At 35.1% G+C, this 18509-nt stretch overlaps 1 protein-coding gene across 1 annotated transcript in view; it reads right to left on the reverse strand.

The window, feature by feature from the left end:
- Nucleotides 1-250: 250 nt before the first annotated feature.
- dhtkd1 (dehydrogenase E1 and transketolase domain containing 1) overlaps nucleotides 251-18509 on the reverse strand; it is a 98143-nt gene continuing 79884 nt past the window's right edge. Inside the window, exons 15-17 of the mRNA XM_039761297.1 lie at nucleotides 16071-16240; nucleotides 8205-8290; nucleotides 251-1627 (exon numbers count right to left, since the gene is read on the reverse strand). Of these exons, the coding sequence (XP_039617231.1) occupies nucleotides 1526-1627; nucleotides 8205-8290; nucleotides 16071-16240 (358 nt within the window). The 3' untranslated portion in view covers nucleotides 251-1525. The remainder of the gene's footprint in view (nucleotides 1628-8204; nucleotides 8291-16070; nucleotides 16241-18509) is intronic.

Here is an 18509-nt window from a genome sequence, read left to right on the forward strand (position 1 = left end):
TTGTATGTAGCATGTTCAAGGGTAGACAGCTCCAGTGAGCTAATATTAGCCCCAAGTAGAGTACAATAAATGACAAATAGATACATAAAAAGTGCTTAATTACACAGTACTTCTGATACATTTGCTTAATTGATGGCACTATAATCAAGGCCTACTCTTAGGAAATTTCCTAGGTGAAGCTGAGTAATATAGGGAGTAGCTGATAAAACTAACTGGTTAGCAGAAATTGAAAAAAAACACACATACTGTATTGAAATTACTCAGCTGTATCTTCTTTATTAAATGTATTTAATTCAAATGTTTGTTCATGTTTCTTACTGTGCTAGATGTGTTTTTTGCGTGTTTCTTATTTTTTTATTCACATACTTTCACTTTTTGTAGTTTTCAATTTTCTTACAAACAAGTTCTCATTCTCATTGTATTACACATCTAAATAAAATAATTGTATTGAACAGAAGGACAAAACAGAACAAAAGGATTATTTGAAACAAATTTCCATGTGCAGGAATTCAACAAGAATATTACAAATGTAATTCTGAACAATGTTTGTTTAACCCACAGTAAGGCAAACATAAAATTTCTCAATTTTGAAAATGTGATTTTCTGGTATTCATTAAGATACAATAATTGCCAATATATCTACAATACTATCAATGATCATTTAGGATAATTTAGACTAAACTAAACTTCACCCAATTCAGATTTCCTTCAATTTCCTTCTACAGGACATCTGACTTTTTTATTTTAATTTCCCCCTTATGAATACATTAATTTTGGTAAATGTAATGATGATCACCCTGTGAAATTTGGTTCACAAAACACTGCAATATTTAAAGAGAACAATGTAAACATTTAATTAGTTAAAATAAACTTCATTAAACATTTCCACTTTGGATAACAGTAATATCATCTGAGTACAAAATGTACAATACTATCCCATACATTGAAAGTTTCATATTCATAGATTAGTTCTCAGTCCACTAAATATGGTTTTCACTTTAGTGGAGCCTAAAACACTTAAACAGTATGTTTGATAGGTGATAGAACTCGTCTGAATTACTGAAGTAGAGAAATAACTCCTTGATACATCAGCTCATCCTTATTTTACACAATTCAATGTACATACTGTATTAGGAAAAAATGCATGCTGCATGCAGAGTTCAACCTGCACAAAGTATTGCAGTATTCATATTGACAGTAAGAAGACATATTTATTCAAATTACATTCTTTGGATTAAATGCATTTCACTTTTCAGCTTCAGTCAGTGAAGTGCTAAACTTAAACACATTGGTATCATATGTCAAAGCAGTTCCCTTCAGGAAGACATTTTAATCTATGACAGGTTGGAATTTGATGTTTAAAACATCCTGTTTACAATGAAGTCATATTTCAAATACAGCAATAGCATTTTAAAACCTTTAAAATCTATCCCCTTGAAAAAGTTCTTGGATTAGAAAGCTAAACTGAGTTATAGCTCAGCCTTCAATTGCAGGAAGAGTCTTCTGATCCTCCTCAACTGTCTGCCTATGCAAACGTTTTGGTGAGGATATCTTCTTGTTGTTGCTGGTGAAGTGTTCCAATACCGACAGCAGGTGCTGGAAGGGGTGGCCTACTTACAAGTCTCAACTGCAAAAACATTAAAAAAGATTATACAATTTACTGTATCACAAAAGTGTGCCCTTAATTGACTATTTTAACTAAACTAATCAACAAGCAAGCATGCAAACTATATAATGAGATATCATTATAAAGCACTTAATATACAAAACAAATATTCAACCCTTTTAAGCCTTAAAATAAACCATACACAGGATAAAATATTATTTGAAAAATTGCAAATTAATGTAAGTTGGAGGTCAAGTCATATGTAGTATCTCACATGAAGTATTTTACTGATTAGATAGGTCTAAAGAAAAGATTGCCCATTTGCATGCGTAGTAATTTGTGATACTGGTTAAGAGGCTGAAATAAAAATATCAGAAAAATGCTCAACCTCTAATAAAATCATTAGTGTGACGCTTTAGAGATCTGTGCAAATACCGTTACTCTTTCTTATTAATAAAAGTAATATATAGATCTGTTTGTCGAGTTTTGGTCTAGGTGGATTGAGTATATAACCCATATTGAACCAGATGTTTTTCTGTTATAGAACCTGTGTTTTATGAATAGGTATTGTCCATACATCCCCTGTCTTCTGTAAATAGTTTTTTTTGCTATAATTGAGAGATAACCCAAAGAGATATATTGATCTGTTTTATGCCATGAAGAGCTTTTTTGATAATATATAAGCTATATCTGTTGTAGACGTGACAAAAGTCATAAACAGATGTATTGGATTGTATCTCTTTTCAATAAAAACTTAAATAAAAAAAAAGTAATATAAAATCAAATATGTTAAATGTGACATTTACACAGGTAAACAAAATAGATTGCCAGAAATAAAAAATAAAATTTGGAGAAGTCTGAATACCATAAGGAACATGACATGTGGTTTACTTTTAGCACAAGCAATGTAAACAAGCAATCAAAAAGTCTAATAAAAAAGTTAGGTTACATTGCAAATTGAATGTAAATCATGTGGCATCAAGCTTAAACTCTCTAAAGAACTGGGAACAATTTATTTAATTCTGATTACCACAACAGAAGAAAGACCATCAACAGCAGCCAAGTTTATTCCTGGGAAAAGAACATGTTTTATTCTGTTTGGCCAAGTTAGTGGAAACTATTTAGTCTTTAAATATGGAGTCTTATGTATCTAACTAATAAGTTTTATTCTTGAAAATTCCTAAAGACATGGATAGTTTGTTCTGAATTTTGTAATGCTTTCAGCTAAATAGCTAATACACATGCTCATAGACACTTGTAGTAGTAAGAGGGGTGGAGAGGTAGGGGTGGTAGGCATACAAGGTGGATTATGAGAATACATTAAGAAAAAACAAACACCTAAATTGTCATGATGGGCTTTAAGAACTTGCTGAGTAAGATACTACGATACCTAGCTCTGAAACAATGAAGTGTGCTTAATGGATTTTATGGTGTTTTCCTCGTGTATTTCAGGGAGTATTACTGTATTGGGCTACCCTCTTTCTCCATTTCTCTTTATTCTTCAACCCTTTCTCTCAACACTAAACTTGTTTTTAGTCTCTACAGCCTCTTCCACAAAGCTTCCCATCAAACTCTTCCAATCATAAATAACTGTCTAATGGACCTTTAACCAACCTTGGCATTTTGCTGGCATACTACAATACTTTCCAATATCCAGCATACACCGTTTAAATTAGTCCACACTATATTCTACTATGGGATTAAAAGTGGATTTGTTTGCCCCCTTAAAGTCCCTGGCACTTTCTTCCACATGCTCTGGTATGTGAGTGGGGTTGTGTTCTTATATATTCTGAAGAACATTAATATTTTAATTATTTTAATGTATGCCTTTTTCATTTTATTAATAAAAATCTAATCACAAAAAGGGCATTTTTTTAATTTATAGCTATAGAATTAATATATCAATTTGACCAGAATAACCTTTTGTAATGAATGGCTAACAGCATCTTTCAGTGTTTCACAGGATTTATTAAATATATCAAAATTAATTGCAAATTGTTTACAAATTTAAGGCACCTGATTGTAATCATTCTGTAACAATAAAACTGTGCATGCAATTCCCAAACTATTCTAAATACCATAGCTGCTTCAGCTTTTTTACTCTTAGTGAACGACTCAGAGTATTTTAACCCACTGTATCTGTCTGTGGAATTACAGCTGTACTGTGGCTGATCGGAAAGCCCTGGAGGATATTTATACCACATGCTGCCTCAGGAAAACCACAAGCATTTGCATGAATTCCACTCAGCAATGTGAACAGTCTATTTGAACTTCTAGCATCCAGCAAACACTTCAGAGCTTTCCCTGCATGGACCTCAGAAAGAGTTTCATCCCAAGAGCTATAAATGCACTCGATCAGTCCATCAAGTGCTCCCAGTAGAATTGCTTGTATTTATAATTACAATTACCTCACTGTAAACTGTTAGTATTGCTCAACCTGAGGCACTTTATGAACCATTTGCACTATATGTACAAGTATATTGTACTTGTGCTTTCATACTATATATTTCTCATTGTTTACTGTATTGTTATTATTGTTATCATATCATTGTATAGGAAAAGGTTTTGCATATTGAATCTCATTGTACCATAGAATGACAATAAAGGAATTTAGTTCAATTCAATAGAAGACAGCGTGTATTTACAGGTAATGATGACTGGCTTCTAAGTTGATTTAGAGTTCCAAGACCTATCCTCTTGGAACTGTGGGCTGTTAGAATACTGAATACTCAATGCTTGATGCTTGATACTTGAAGAATACAGATGTATACTCGATGTTATTTTTATTATGAAATGCATTAAATTATGTAAATTACATTTTACAGATAAATTCATTGAATTTAAATAATGTATACTGTTAATAATTAAAAACATGTGGGGGCACGGTGAAGCAGCGGTAGTGATGAGCTGGCGCCATGTCCAGGGATTGTTCCTGCCTTGCACTGTGTGTTTGCTGGGACTGGATGGATAGATGGATGGAATACTTAACCATGTATTCAATGTTCCTTAAAAATTTTGAAGAATCTGCGTTCTAAGCTTACAACTGGTTTTACATTTACTACAGAAGTTCTATTGTGGCAATTGGTTAAATGGAGAAAGAAAATAGAGGAATAGGAATTGGGTGTTGGTACATTTGACAGACACAGTATTGCTGCAATTAATTATTTTATCAAGGGTCACATGTGCATCCCAGCAAGCATCTTGCGGGTGGCAGGAACAATCCCTGGATAGTGTGCCAGCTCAGCTAACGCTGCACTACTGTGCCCCCATGTTTAACTCTTTTAGGGTGGATGTCGACTTTTGTCAACACAAGGGGTTGAGGGCAGATATAAACTACTGTAAAGTCAACATTCAGGGACAGAAAGCGAAAAAATCTGTAAACGTCGATAAAACCCAGCATTATATTATAGGTAGACTCTCTTTGCTAGGAATACTGTTAGACTCATTGACTTCACATTAAATCCCTGCGTATGTTTGAGCAGCATAGAGTAAAAAAACTTTTCAATGGCATCGACATCGGGCAAGAGAGCAAAGTGAATGTGCAAAGGAAAACACTCCATGCATGTTATTTATTTATTGCGTATCATTGCCGAATCAGACTCTAACTTAATGAAACCTGATTTTGATATAAAAACTAAAGTCAGGTACCTGCATCAGCTAATCGACCCCAACTGACAGGCCTACACATAGGACTACACAGACACTCCTTGACCTTCAATTTTTTAATTCACACAAGATGGAAATCAAAAAACGAAAGACAGGTACCTGCATCAGCTGATCATTTACCAGCTGATCGAAGTGCAGAACACGCTCAAGCCAGGTGTACCTAAGGCAATGTTCACCCTGGGAGAACTATAGAAACATACAGTAGAGGCGTGGGAGGCAAGCTGGCATCTGGACTGCAAACCACACGTTATGCTAGTGGGCACTAAGGTTTACCAGCAACTCAACTCCTTCAAGCTGCTTTTTTTCCAGAAAGTGCCTTTCAGCTTATGAGTGATGAGACAAACAAGTATGTAATAACTTGTGAATTTGCCTACTGTAGAGGCTCATGGAACATAAAGCAGAGTGACATTTGTCATAAATAATTATGTTATGTTGATGTATGTATGAAACCATTGCTTTGTGTGCTTCTTAGAAAACTGAGTTTTTGGAAAAATATTGAGCCCTGGGACAAATGGGATACAAAATAATTAGCCCTTTAAGAGTTAATATATGCTTTAATGCATTTTATCATGAAAATATCAAGTATACATCTTAGTATTCTAAAATGTTCAGAGAGCCGTAATATCATGAATGTAATGTATTCTGTGTGACAATCAGTGCCTGCATGCTCCTGTCTGCAAAAGAGAAAGCCCGTTTAAGATGCACGTGTTTATGCACACACATAGAATACAAAACATTTAATGTGAACTTGATGGAACGATATTCAAAAGTTAATGTTCCTTTTGTTGCTCATACCACTGCCTAAACCACTAAAAGTACATTTTTTCTTGCCTCCACTTCACTCTGTTATTTACCTGTTCCCATTTGCTGAAATTCTTCATTGTCTTTTAACAAAACACTCAACTGAAAGTGCCATTTATATTGATTTACATGTTCAAATATGCAAAATCCTGGGAGAAGTCAGGGTGAGACAGAAAGCTGACCGGGATTTCTGGAGCAGAAGTACACACGGTTTTGTGCATCTAAATTTTTTTTTGTGCGTACACACATTTTCACTTTTGTCAGTACACCATGTTTTAGTTTGACTTCTACGCACAGCGTTATACATGAGGGCCCTGATGTGAAATTTCTAAAACGTGCATACAGACAAAAAGAGTCTCGAAATGAGCATACGCAGCTTTGTAAACAAAAGTCAGGATTTAAAAAAGAAAATTTGACAAGAGAACCCACCCTTATGCAATATTTCAGAGAAAGTGGTGTGGTGGATGCCCCTTTGACGCTGGGACCGGGGGAGAAGCCATGGAATACTCACTACACCCCCTGGAACATGTGTTGGCAGCCCTCCTGAATTACATCGGGGCCACAGGTGTGGGACTTCAGGGCTGCACAGCTTAACAAGCCTGTGTTGGCTGGAAAGCAGCCACACCCGGAAGTGCAGCCTAATTAAGCCAATTACCACCTGGAGCACTTCCGGGAGGGCTATAAAAGGAGCCTGCAGCCACTACTCAGGGCGCCAGAGTCAGCAGGAGCAGGAGAAGGACAAAGCTGCCTTGGAATAGTGGAGGAGAAAGAAAAGTGTGTTTTGGGTGGTTTTCTTTTGATGTTTTTGGGACTGTGAAGGGCCAGTGGGACACGGGGGAGACAAGTCCCACGGCTGAAGAAAATAAAATCCCATGTCCTAAAATGTTATTTACAGCCTAATGGTTTGGCACAGCTTGAAGACTACCGTATGCAAATGGTCATAAATAAAGGGAATGAGCTTTTAGGGTCCAGCAGGAGTTTTTTGCCCATTAATATTACTGAGGTATGAGCTGACTTATGCTTTTAAGAGCCACTCTCTTGGAACTATATGCTGAGTTGGCCGCAGCATTAAAAAGACAGAAGGCCCAAAATCAGGCAGCACCTGTTCATATCAGCTTCAGCTTCATCATGCCGTTCAATGTAATGCAGAATGCAACACAAGACTTATATCCTCTAATGCATGTAGCAGTATCTGGATGTGTCAGGCGGGACGTTTCTCCCATTCAGTGAAAGTCTGCAGCATTATGACTGCATAATATACAAGGTTTATAAGCATTGTCCATATATGGTTGTTTCAGGGGGCAACCAGGCAGGATTCGAGGCACAATCACATAAGCACATTTAAAAGATTGTTGTGATTCACAAAAGGTAAAATGTGTAGAAATATGCATACACCAGGTTTTAATAATCAGATTTTTTTTTTTCATACATATTTTTTTTGTTTTTTGACATACATTTTCAAATTCTTATCCACGAAATGTTTTATAAATGAGACCACAGGAGTTCATGAAGCTATCTATACTAATTCAGTACTGGACTTGAGTGTAGGCATCCCCTAAAGGGATATATTATTATTCCAACAACGTTGTCAACTCAGCAGTCAGAGTTTGACTTATTTTAATATCTCACAAATATAGCATATATATTAACAATGAGAAAAAACACATGACCTTGAAATGTTCCTAAACTCCTATAAACATGACTGTGGAAAAATGAGAAAGTCTACTACCCAAGTAACAAGAGAATAAACAAAATTAATATGATATTTCCTGGCAGTATTCCAAATAATTGTTCTCAATATGGACTTGAACATAAAGTGAAATAAATAGGAAGTTAGGTTGCAAGGAGGAGTAATTGGAGTAAACATTTAAGTCTTCTGTGATGAGGTCTGTGTAGTATTGAATGCTGCTTTATTAATGCAGGTGACATAAGTGGAAAAAGTAGTAGACAGGGTGTTGTTAATAAAGAGGAGTACCAGTAACAGCACTGTAATAAATACTATTTAGCTTAGAGACTATGGAGGACAAGGTGGAGACCTCTAAACTGGGACTGGCAATACATCGTTAAAACAACCTTTGTATAAGATACAGTAACATAACACTCCATATTGCACAAACTAGCATAGACTTACCTTGCATGCTAACTGTTTTTCAAACCTAGGTGCTACAAATGTCCAAGGCCCCATGTTCTGAGGTTCTTCCTGGCTCCATATAAAATCTGCAAATAGAAGGGTTTTGTTAAAGTAACCTGTTTTCATAAGTTTTGTTTAGATGTTGTCACACATGTGCGCATGGGGGATAGTATACAGGCTCAGATACTGGTATTTATCAGCCAGACTGGAGGTGGGTGCTCTCATCTGATCCTCTCTCCTCTTGTTCCAATGCAGTTCAGCCAAAGGCCCTGCCTCTCAGTGACATCACTACCGGTCCACCCACTAACATCACTTCCATCCAACCATGACAACACCTTTTCCGGTACCCAAAATTCACCATCCTGCCACATCAGTTCCTGTTATGGCCTCCCTGACTCCACCTCTCCCTCCTATCCATCATACTTATACAGCAGACTCACCCTGTTAGTTCTGTTCAGTTGTGAACTCCATTCTGTAAAGATGTTGTTTTTTTTTTCTGCCAAAACTTTCAGTATACGGGGTAGCCATCCCCAAACCTTTCTCTTGTCTGTTTGCCTTATTTTTTACCATAATGTTTTCAGATATTCTAAATATACACCCAGCTTATACAGTATGCATATTGTAGGACAAAGTGGAATTACCCTCTTTTGTTTATCATGGCAAATGAGATGTACGGCTACAACCCAAAAACTACAGGCCTAACTTTGAAAGTCAGTTCAGCCAAATTGTGAGTTTCACAAATGGACCTCTCTTAAAATTCTCTTTTGATGTCTATAGTGAGAAGTCAAGCAAAATTACACCTTTTACTGGCTAACTAAAAAGATTACAATATGCAAGCGTTTTAGGCAACTCAGGCCCCTTCTTTAGGCAAGATGTAATCTTTTTATGTCTACAATTTAATAATACTACATCAGCCAGAGTTGATTCTAAGTATATTGGGAGAAGGATACCAAGGATAGAGCTGCCAGGCAAGAGAAAAAGAAGGAAGGCCTAAGAGAAGGTTTATGGATGTGGTGAGAGAGGACATGCAGGTGATAGATGTAACAGAACAAGATGCAGAGGACAGAAACATATGGAAGAATATGATCCACTGTGGCAACCCCTAACGGGAGCAGCCAAAAGAAAAAGAAGACATCAGCCGAAGTTGAATGACAATGGCAGTGACTCAGAGATGGCTCATTATCGTACCATTTACCACCAGTCTCAGTGAGCTAGATGATCATAACTCAACTTTGATAAACAAAACATTTAATCAAATATCAACTAAACGGTTCAGCTTATGTGCACCCAAGAATCAAAAGGAAAAATATTCATTGCATCATTTATAACCCAGTGTAAGCACCTGTAAATGGCTATCTGCCTGTTCCCTGCTTGGCTGTAACTTCTGCTCTATAACAGGACCCCTACTGCCTAGGGTGTGTCTGTAAAAAAAAGGTTGTAGCAACATTTACTCCAAATGATAAATGTTATGGTTTTGCCAGGACTGCACCTCTGGTTGCATTCAATTCAATCTAAATCTAAGAGCAGTCTAACAGTGCTGTAACATGTACACAGGAAAAATGCAATTACAGGTTTACAAGTTACTAATTATATATTGCATTTACATACAGATCTGTTTAAACACACCATAAAACTAAGCACTTCAAAACTAATTAACATAAATGGAATTTAACAATATGAGTTCATTAATAATATGCTGAACTATAGCTAGTTAGTCTTGCGGAGCCAGATGTGATCCTCAAAGAAGAATACACATCTGGGGACAACCTGCTAAATAATTTGTAGTGAACAGTAGCGAAATCCTGCACTACAAAGTCTACACCCACAGGGCTTCTTCCTAAAACACCTGCCCCCAATTCCTCTAGTCAATGAAGTTTAAACCATCAGGATATTAGGAAGAGAGAAAAGAAAGTGAGAAAAAATAAAAAGCTAAAATTGCTGTTATTAATACAGTAGCTCAATAGCACAAGGTAACTGAAGCTTAATGATTAATATGTACATTGTAATAAGCACTGAGTCAGCAAAGTCAAACACACAGACCACCGTAGCTACATGGCTTCAGGTTTCAGTAGTACTTCTGTCTGCTACACTATATTTCTGTCATTATGACTATGTGGCATAGCAACAGCAAACAGACTTTATATACTGTAAGTATTGTGGTCTATAGTCATCCAACATGTTAAAATGCTGCAACTATATTTTGCTGTGCATGTTTGTACTTCCAATTACACATTAATGTTAACTTACTTTAGTTACTTGTTTAGATGTGTGGTCATAAGGTGGATGCTGTGTAGCCTTGTCCATACTCTACTGATTTCGTTAGGTAGATATATTGATTCGAGTGTTTTGAGTACTGAAATGTGCATTTCCTGTGGCTCATTGTTATCAACTCTCTTAACGACAGTTCTTCTGATGGGATGTGACACACTGTTTACTTAAAATGCATATTTTGTTCTTCATATTTTCACCAACATAGCTGCAATTCTGTCAACTTTACTGTACTTTGATTCCTACATGGTCATTGTAACTGAACAGAGAGCACACATAGGACCTGCAAAAAAGTATTGTTCACTTTTACCACTCGTCCATTAATGTCTTTGATTATGCCAATGTATAATCTGGTGTTATAGAAATGTTTTCATTTGCAACAGGTTATGTTTAATTTTAAAATATGCAATGTGCTCTCTGCACATTTGACACACATTTCTATGTCTTTCGACTCTAGATGGTTCATCATAATCAGGATTGCTGTCTGTCGGACCAGGTTAATAAAAGCATAATCACTGTTTCTACTTTTAGTACCACCTTCATGAGGATTTGAATTGGTTTAGAAATGTAACGCCCAGTGAGCCAGTATTAAGCAAAATTCATTCATGGTTGTTTCCAGATTTTCAGCAAGACTAATGGCCAGTTCACAATGGAGGTTACAGTTTCTTTAACTCTTGTTTTTTATTTTGCTGTAGTTTTTGTATTATTTTGATATATTTGTTATTAAACGTTTTTCATTGAGCTCTTTCTTTTTGTGTTTTTCATTAATTGGGCAATTCCATGTCATATCAACCAATGGCCCACGCATTTCGGACTCAAAAAATTACCAGGTGCACCCATGTTAGTCAGGAGACACCTTGTATTATTTTTTTTTGTTTATGTAAGATCAATACTTTCCAGGATACAGCCAGTTTACTGAGGGGGGTGGGGTGTTGATTTTATCTGGCCTAATTTTTTCATCAAATTTCACAAGTCCATAGCTCAAGAACTAAACCATTGAGTAGGCTCAGAGTTTGTACGCTGGTACATTAATTTGTATAGTTGTAGTTTGCTCCAGATGACCCTGCATGGTCAAAGCAGCCCCTGAAAAATCGACCAAAATTGAATTAGTTTTTAGCTTAGCTAAGTTTAGGCCTCAGAAACACATATTTGTACATATGTGTCCCTCTCCCCATTGAGATTTTTAGACCTTTTTATATAGGCCTCAAGCCTATTTAAGGATTCAGGGTTTGTTTGAAGTTATGGGACCTGACATATAACAGTAATCTACTATAAGAGTAGGAGACTATCTGTAAAGGATTTGGACATTGAGAATCCAGTCCAGTAAGGACTTATCCATCTAACAGACCAAGAAACTAACTATTTTATGAAATCGTTTAAAACCGGCCTATTCAAATGTCTGCCTGCAGGCCACATGCAGCCCAGAAGCAATCTCAAGTTCAGCCTCTGGTCCTGCTAGAAATACAAGGAAAAAGTGAGAAAAACATATTTTGTGAGCATTCAGAAATTCCAACATACATTCCTACAGTAGTACAGACTATGAATGTAACACTTCACGTAACCTAACAACATTCAACCCACAATTCAGCGCATTGTTGTGTGTCTGGAAGTGGTGGTAGTAGTTCATAATACAGTGATTGTTTTTGTGACAGTATTTCAGCTGGTTGTGGTATCAACTGTGCATTAAATGATTCGATAATCAACTGTGTACTGAGTCTTAGTTATATTCCAGTTTCATCAAGTTAGTGTGAATGTGGGTTTTCATAAATTAATCTAATGGATTATTTTCACTAATTTATCTAAATCTAATTAATCTAAACTCCAATGAGAAACTCATTACAAGCGCTATCTCCTCACTCCTCTACCTACAAATGCTTAGATCCTCCACTTACACGCTTCGATCGTGGAGGATTCATGGGTGTTACTGGGAGGAAAATCAGTCATTAACACTCAAAGTAAAAAATGAATTACGAAGACTGTACTTGATGAGAACATGTAAAAAGTTTTAAATGTTCTTTAAAACTCAATCAAATTAAGCACTGATCGCTTTGCAGGACTATATAACTTTTTTGTAGACTGTAGAGCTCAGAATTATTCTATGGTTAATATTCTTCAATTTCAGAAATTTTATGTTTGTAATTTTAAACTATCAAGCAAAATTTAGACAATATAGTTCACCTACACAAGTGTTGTAATAATAGCATCACTGCCTCACAATAAGGAAATGCTGGGTTTGTGTTCTATATCCTCCATGCCTGATTTTTGTAAAGCGCTATATAAATACAAAGAATTACTATTATACTTGATGATTTGTCAATTTAAAATTTTAAATGTTATATTTTTTCACTAATGAAACAAAGCATAGCGCCAGGTCTCTTGGCCTCTATATACTGTCACAGTACCTTAAACTTGATCCAAATGCAATATATGTGTACCTCCACCTTTTTGTTTACAAAAAAGGCACTGCTAATCACATACTGTATGTGGTGATTTAAACAAACCTATTTTCCCTCACTGTTTAGTACACATATTTATGTGTGTTACTTTTTCACTAGTTATGGGTTTGGGCACTGATAGCTTTTGATAGTATTGATAGTTCTTTTTTACTCTGTTAAATGCATTTTGTGATGTGCCTGGGTTATATATGATTAAAATATTTACTTTATTTCAAAAGTGAACAAATGTTATTGCTAATATTGTGCACAATTTTGTTTTTATGCACTTTGAGATGTGACTAGGTCAGATATGACCAAAATCTTTTTTTTTTTTTATTGCAAAGTGGAAAAAAAGTATTGCAACTACCTCAGATTCTGTTCAGTTGTAGTTTTTTTATTGTTTTTATATACATTTATATATTTTATATATTTATGTGCCGGTGTCAGATGTGACCAAATTTAAAAGGCAATCAATGAATAAACATTACTTGTTTTTCAATACATTAATTTGTGTTGGTTCAAAATTTGTTATTAACTGCTGCTTTCCGGCCACTGAAAATGTCAGGTCCAGCTAAATTTCTTGGTATGAAAACCTTGCCCAACTGAATTTGTAATTAAATAGTTCTGATTTAAAAGCTGGGCCTGAATAAATGTTTATCTGAGAAATACTAAAGACCAGAATTAAGGAAGGGAATATTACACAGTTAGTACATTCCACTATGCCAAAGAGGAGATAAACCCTAGCTGACTTGGATTTCAGTTTTGTGTTGCTCATTTATATTCTTGTGTCTGTATATACTTGCATATATCCATCTTTTATTATGTTTATGTTATGAAAAAAACTGGATTATCTTGTCAAAAACTAGTCTATCAATATAATTAAACCATAAATAGAGAAGGTGATGGTTATTTTGGGTAGACTTCCACCAATTTATGAAATTTATTAATAAACTGAAATATGTCTCTCCTTAGTTTAGGTTTTAGAGCTAGAAAGTAAAACAGAGATACCCCACAACATTTATTTGTGGATTGTGCATAATGTTTTTCTATTGGACAGTACTGGATTTTGTGTTTATGTTACCTGTTTTTAGCCATACACTTGTATATTTGTAATGATTTTATAGTGTGAAGCCTTAACTGTGCACTTAAGAATAAAGTGAATTGATTTCTTTAAACACCGAATTTATTGTGGTTGGGAAAGTCTATGTAAAGAGATTTTTTGTGTCATTATTTTAACCCCAATGTGATGCACTACCCAGTGATAAAAAACTAGAAACCCTTGTTATAGACAGAGCATGCATATAGAAGGTTCCACATGTAATGTTTAGGTAATAGAAAATACAAAGCAAAACAAGTATCCTAACAGTATTGTTTGTATTTTATTTCATCCTACACCAGGAAGCAAATGTGGCAATGTTTACAACCTTATGGAAATAATCTTCAAAAAAATATGGTCACCCAAAGGGTATGATTAAGATACTATATTCATTTCATCATATGTCCTACAGTTTATTGCTCTTTCAGGTACAGAGGTCAGCCAATCATATTTAACCATCATGCCAAAACAAACATTTATTATAACACGTAATGAAAATTTTACAAGTGCATTGGCTTTCTTCATCATAGTATCTTCCATAAAACATGAAACCGGCAACAATATTTCCATCTGAGTATACCATGTTGACGTCAAGTTCATTGTATCAAATAAATATTTTACCAATGTCCTGTAGGTTAAAATTTTTCAAGTACAAAACTCCACTGATTCTTCAAATGGCCTGAAGTAGCGGTGGAAACTGAAAGCAATTGAATCATTTATTTTCCCGATGTCTATGTGCATGTTGCCGATATTGCAATTAAATTTACTTAAAAGGAAATGCTGAGCTATCTCTGAAGATTAAAAAATTAAATATTTTCTTCATAAAAGCAATCAAAAGAGAGTAGGGACAGATAAGGTAAGCTAATAATAAATTTCCATCCGCATGATTCATAAGTTAAAGCAAGAAACACTTTAAAAAGTATAACAGGGCTATTATTTAAAGAATACTGTGTTACAAGTTAATCAGCCGTGGTAGGCTGGCGCCCTGCCTGGGGTTTGTTTCCTGCCTTGTGCCCTGTGTTGGCTGGGAATGGCTCCAGCTGACCCCCGTGACCCTGTAGTTAAGATATAGCATGTTGGATAATGGATGGATGGATGGGTGGATGGATGGAAGTTAATTAGACTAACACAACAAAAGAGTAAGAACTTGTCCACAACATATTTGTTAGTATAATTTACTTCAAAGCCATTATCCAGTTAGTACAGTGATGTTTAAAACTTTGCAAATACATGTTTAAGTCCTCTATATATTGTATTTATTAATATGTGATCAAATTAAATTATTTAAGGTTTTACATTGTCAGGTTCTATTTACTCAGAGTTATACTATAAAATATTTTTTTGTGTCAATGTCAGGACATGTAACCCCAACTGAACTTAATTTAAAAAAAATGGGTCTTCGTGCATGAAAATAATTCTTAGTACTCCAGATTAACACTTAAGAATGAATTGTAGAGCACATTCTCTTTGTTTGCATGGTTTTCTCCTGGTTCTCCGGCTTCCTCTCATATTTTAAGAATATGCACTTTCAGTTAATTGTTGACTCTAAATTTTCTCTGTATGAAGATAGTTGCATGTGTAAATGTAACCTTTCTTGCACCCAGAGCTACCAGGTTAGTCTCCAACATTCCATGAACATGCATTTGAATGACTAGGTTAGATATTAAATGGATGAGTGAATGGAAAGTCCAACAATTTTTCAACCCCAAAAGAAATACTGTGCCAAGATTAGAAGTGGGTTGTACATGTTTGACATACAACAAATACTGTATATGCTCATAGTTTGGGTTTACACGAGTAAATTAAAGTTGCATATCATTTCTTATTTATCTGAAACACAAATAATGCAACTTTTTTCTTCCTTATAGATTGGGATTTACACATTCTGTATATATACTTACATTACCCATTACCTCATTAGCAAAAATTTAATTGGACTTATTTGAATGCATTCATTCAAAAATAAAAACATATAAAATATAGATGAGTCGTTAACAATTGAGCCATTAGGTTTTAAAAATTTCTCACTGATAGTTACATGTTTAAAGTTACTGTTTAATTTCTAACCTTTAGCACTTTTGTATTTGCCCATTTCTTGCTGTAGAAAGTCCAAGGGAAATGGACAGAGCTCCTCCAGACGGATAAGGGCAGTGTTATGCTGAGAATTCCCTGACACTTCTCGCTGTTTCAACAAAGCATAGTAATGTTTTCCAGAGCAAAAAACCACTCGGTTCACACTGCAAAACAGAAGAACATAATTTATGAAGTTAGAATTTTATTATCACTTATTTCACTAGAAAGTCAACTTAGGTATTGCCATAACAAATATGTCACATCAGGAACACTTAAATATCTTATGACGTACAAATAAGTGTTAGAAGCCTTTAATTAAGACATAACATTATAATGAAAATAAATGCATGTATTCAATTAAATTGCTCCTTATCATTATTCTCCCAAAAATCATAATTCCATTGCCATTACTTTCTACTAGTATTTATATGTTTTTCAAATTTAATTCATTCACTATAAAATGGTAGAGAAGGCTGAATAGTAATATAAATTAGAATAGAAAGATTCAAATTAACTCCTGTGCTCCACCATCACTTACTAAACAATTCTTCTTTTCAATTTATTTGATAGGGAAGCTAAATCACTTGAACCAACAAGGTCACAGTGGTTCATCACTTCATGTAACACAAAATCAAGCTGAATAACCACCTCATCAATAAGACCTAATCACTAATCTCCTAGCAAATACGCTACATTACAATAACAATGTGTCATCTGTTAATACTTTCTATCTAGGTCCACATGTAGAAAATCCATGGAATATTTCATTGTAAAAATAGAGTACAAATAGAAAAAATGTTTTTTACCAGCATGACACCAATTGCCAATTTTCTTACATCATGACAATGATTTTATTTTCCGACAGGAAAGTTTGAACCTGACTATGGCCTTAGACATTTCTCAAATACTATATGTCTGTTTCATCTATCTGTACTCAAGTCCCTTACTATGTTATGAATTCACCTTGTTTTCTTTGTATTCTCTTCAGGAAAGTAACTTAAATTGAGCTGAAGAGAAGATTTTCTGATCCAAAACAAACCATCCAGGTTAATACACCTGTCTTTCTTTCCAGCAAATCTCTCCTACATACTCTGGCCTCTAAGAAAAACCACAAAGCAACCCTGAATTGCATGTTACAGAGGCAATGGCAATAATAAAGCAAATGGTGATTGGAGATTTAAAACAATGTATGATCAAAACTACACCATCAAATTCTGTTTAATTAGGTATAAAAGATATACAAATACTTCAGCCTACTGTTTCTGTACTCGCAGGTAGTGAGCTAGAGGCTGAGTTCTGAAATTGATGACTGCAAGGCCTTTCTCCTTAAAGATGGGAGCGAAGGTACACTAAAGGAACACACTTGAAAAAAAATTTTCTGTGATATAATAAATGGTTTAAAAATAAAAACAAAATTAGAGACACATAGCCACCATAATACCTAATGCAGCTACTTATAAATGTCAAGGCTGGATCTGTTGATATTATCCCATTGCCAGTTGTTATTTGAATTGTCGAATGGTAGATATGTTTAATGCAACTAGATACCTTTTAGCTCTTCACGTACTGAGGTAAATTATAAGATAAAGAATGGGTTTCAGCCCAAGTCTTGCCTCACCTAATAACTAATAGATCATGATTACCTTCCTGAGGCTGAACCTGGAAATTAGGAGTCCTTTGGTAAAAGACCACTTGGACACACTGCAGTTTACCTATCAGATGCTGGAGTTGAAAATGCAATTATCTGTTTTCTCAACAAGGCTTATTCCCATCTGGACAAAGCTGGCAGCACTGTGACGAATATGTTTTTTTTTTCATTTCTTCATTAATTTCAATACAATCCAGTCATTGTTCTTAAGCTCTGGGATATGCAGTAGATGAGCCTATGGAGATCTGAATAATGGACATTCTGTCCTGCGGGCCACAGTTTGTGAGGTTCAAGAACTGTTTCTAAAGTGAATAACAGCAACAGGAAGAACCATCCATTAGTCTCGTACTATAAATATAACACCAGGTCATGTCATTTGCTGAAATTCTCCAATGCCTATGCACTAATATGGTATACTGACAAAGGGGATGAGACAGAACATAGGTGCCAGATGGAACACTTTGTCCTTTGACGCCAAGATAATTGTCTCAACTTAATATCACCAAAAATAAGGAACTGGTTATTGATTTTTTTTTACTGTACCAAACAGCCTCTACGCAAAGTCACTATTCTGGGAATGGATATGGAAATACTAGACTGCTACAATTACTTAAAGGTCCACATCAATTACATCTACACAAGAAAATGCAGAGCTGACTCTTTTTTCTTAGCAGGTTCTTCCTTTAATATGGGTAGTAACAATCTCTACATGTTCTATAACTCTGTGGCAGCTAGTGTAATTTTCTACTCTGTGGTGTGCTGTGCTAGTAAAATCAATTTGAAGA

This window comes from Polypterus senegalus, chromosome 8 (genome assembly GCF_016835505.1).
Source record: "Polypterus senegalus isolate Bchr_013 chromosome 8, ASM1683550v1, whole genome shotgun sequence".
NCBI classification, from domain to species: domain Eukaryota; kingdom Metazoa; phylum Chordata; class Cladistia; order Polypteriformes; family Polypteridae; genus Polypterus; species Polypterus senegalus.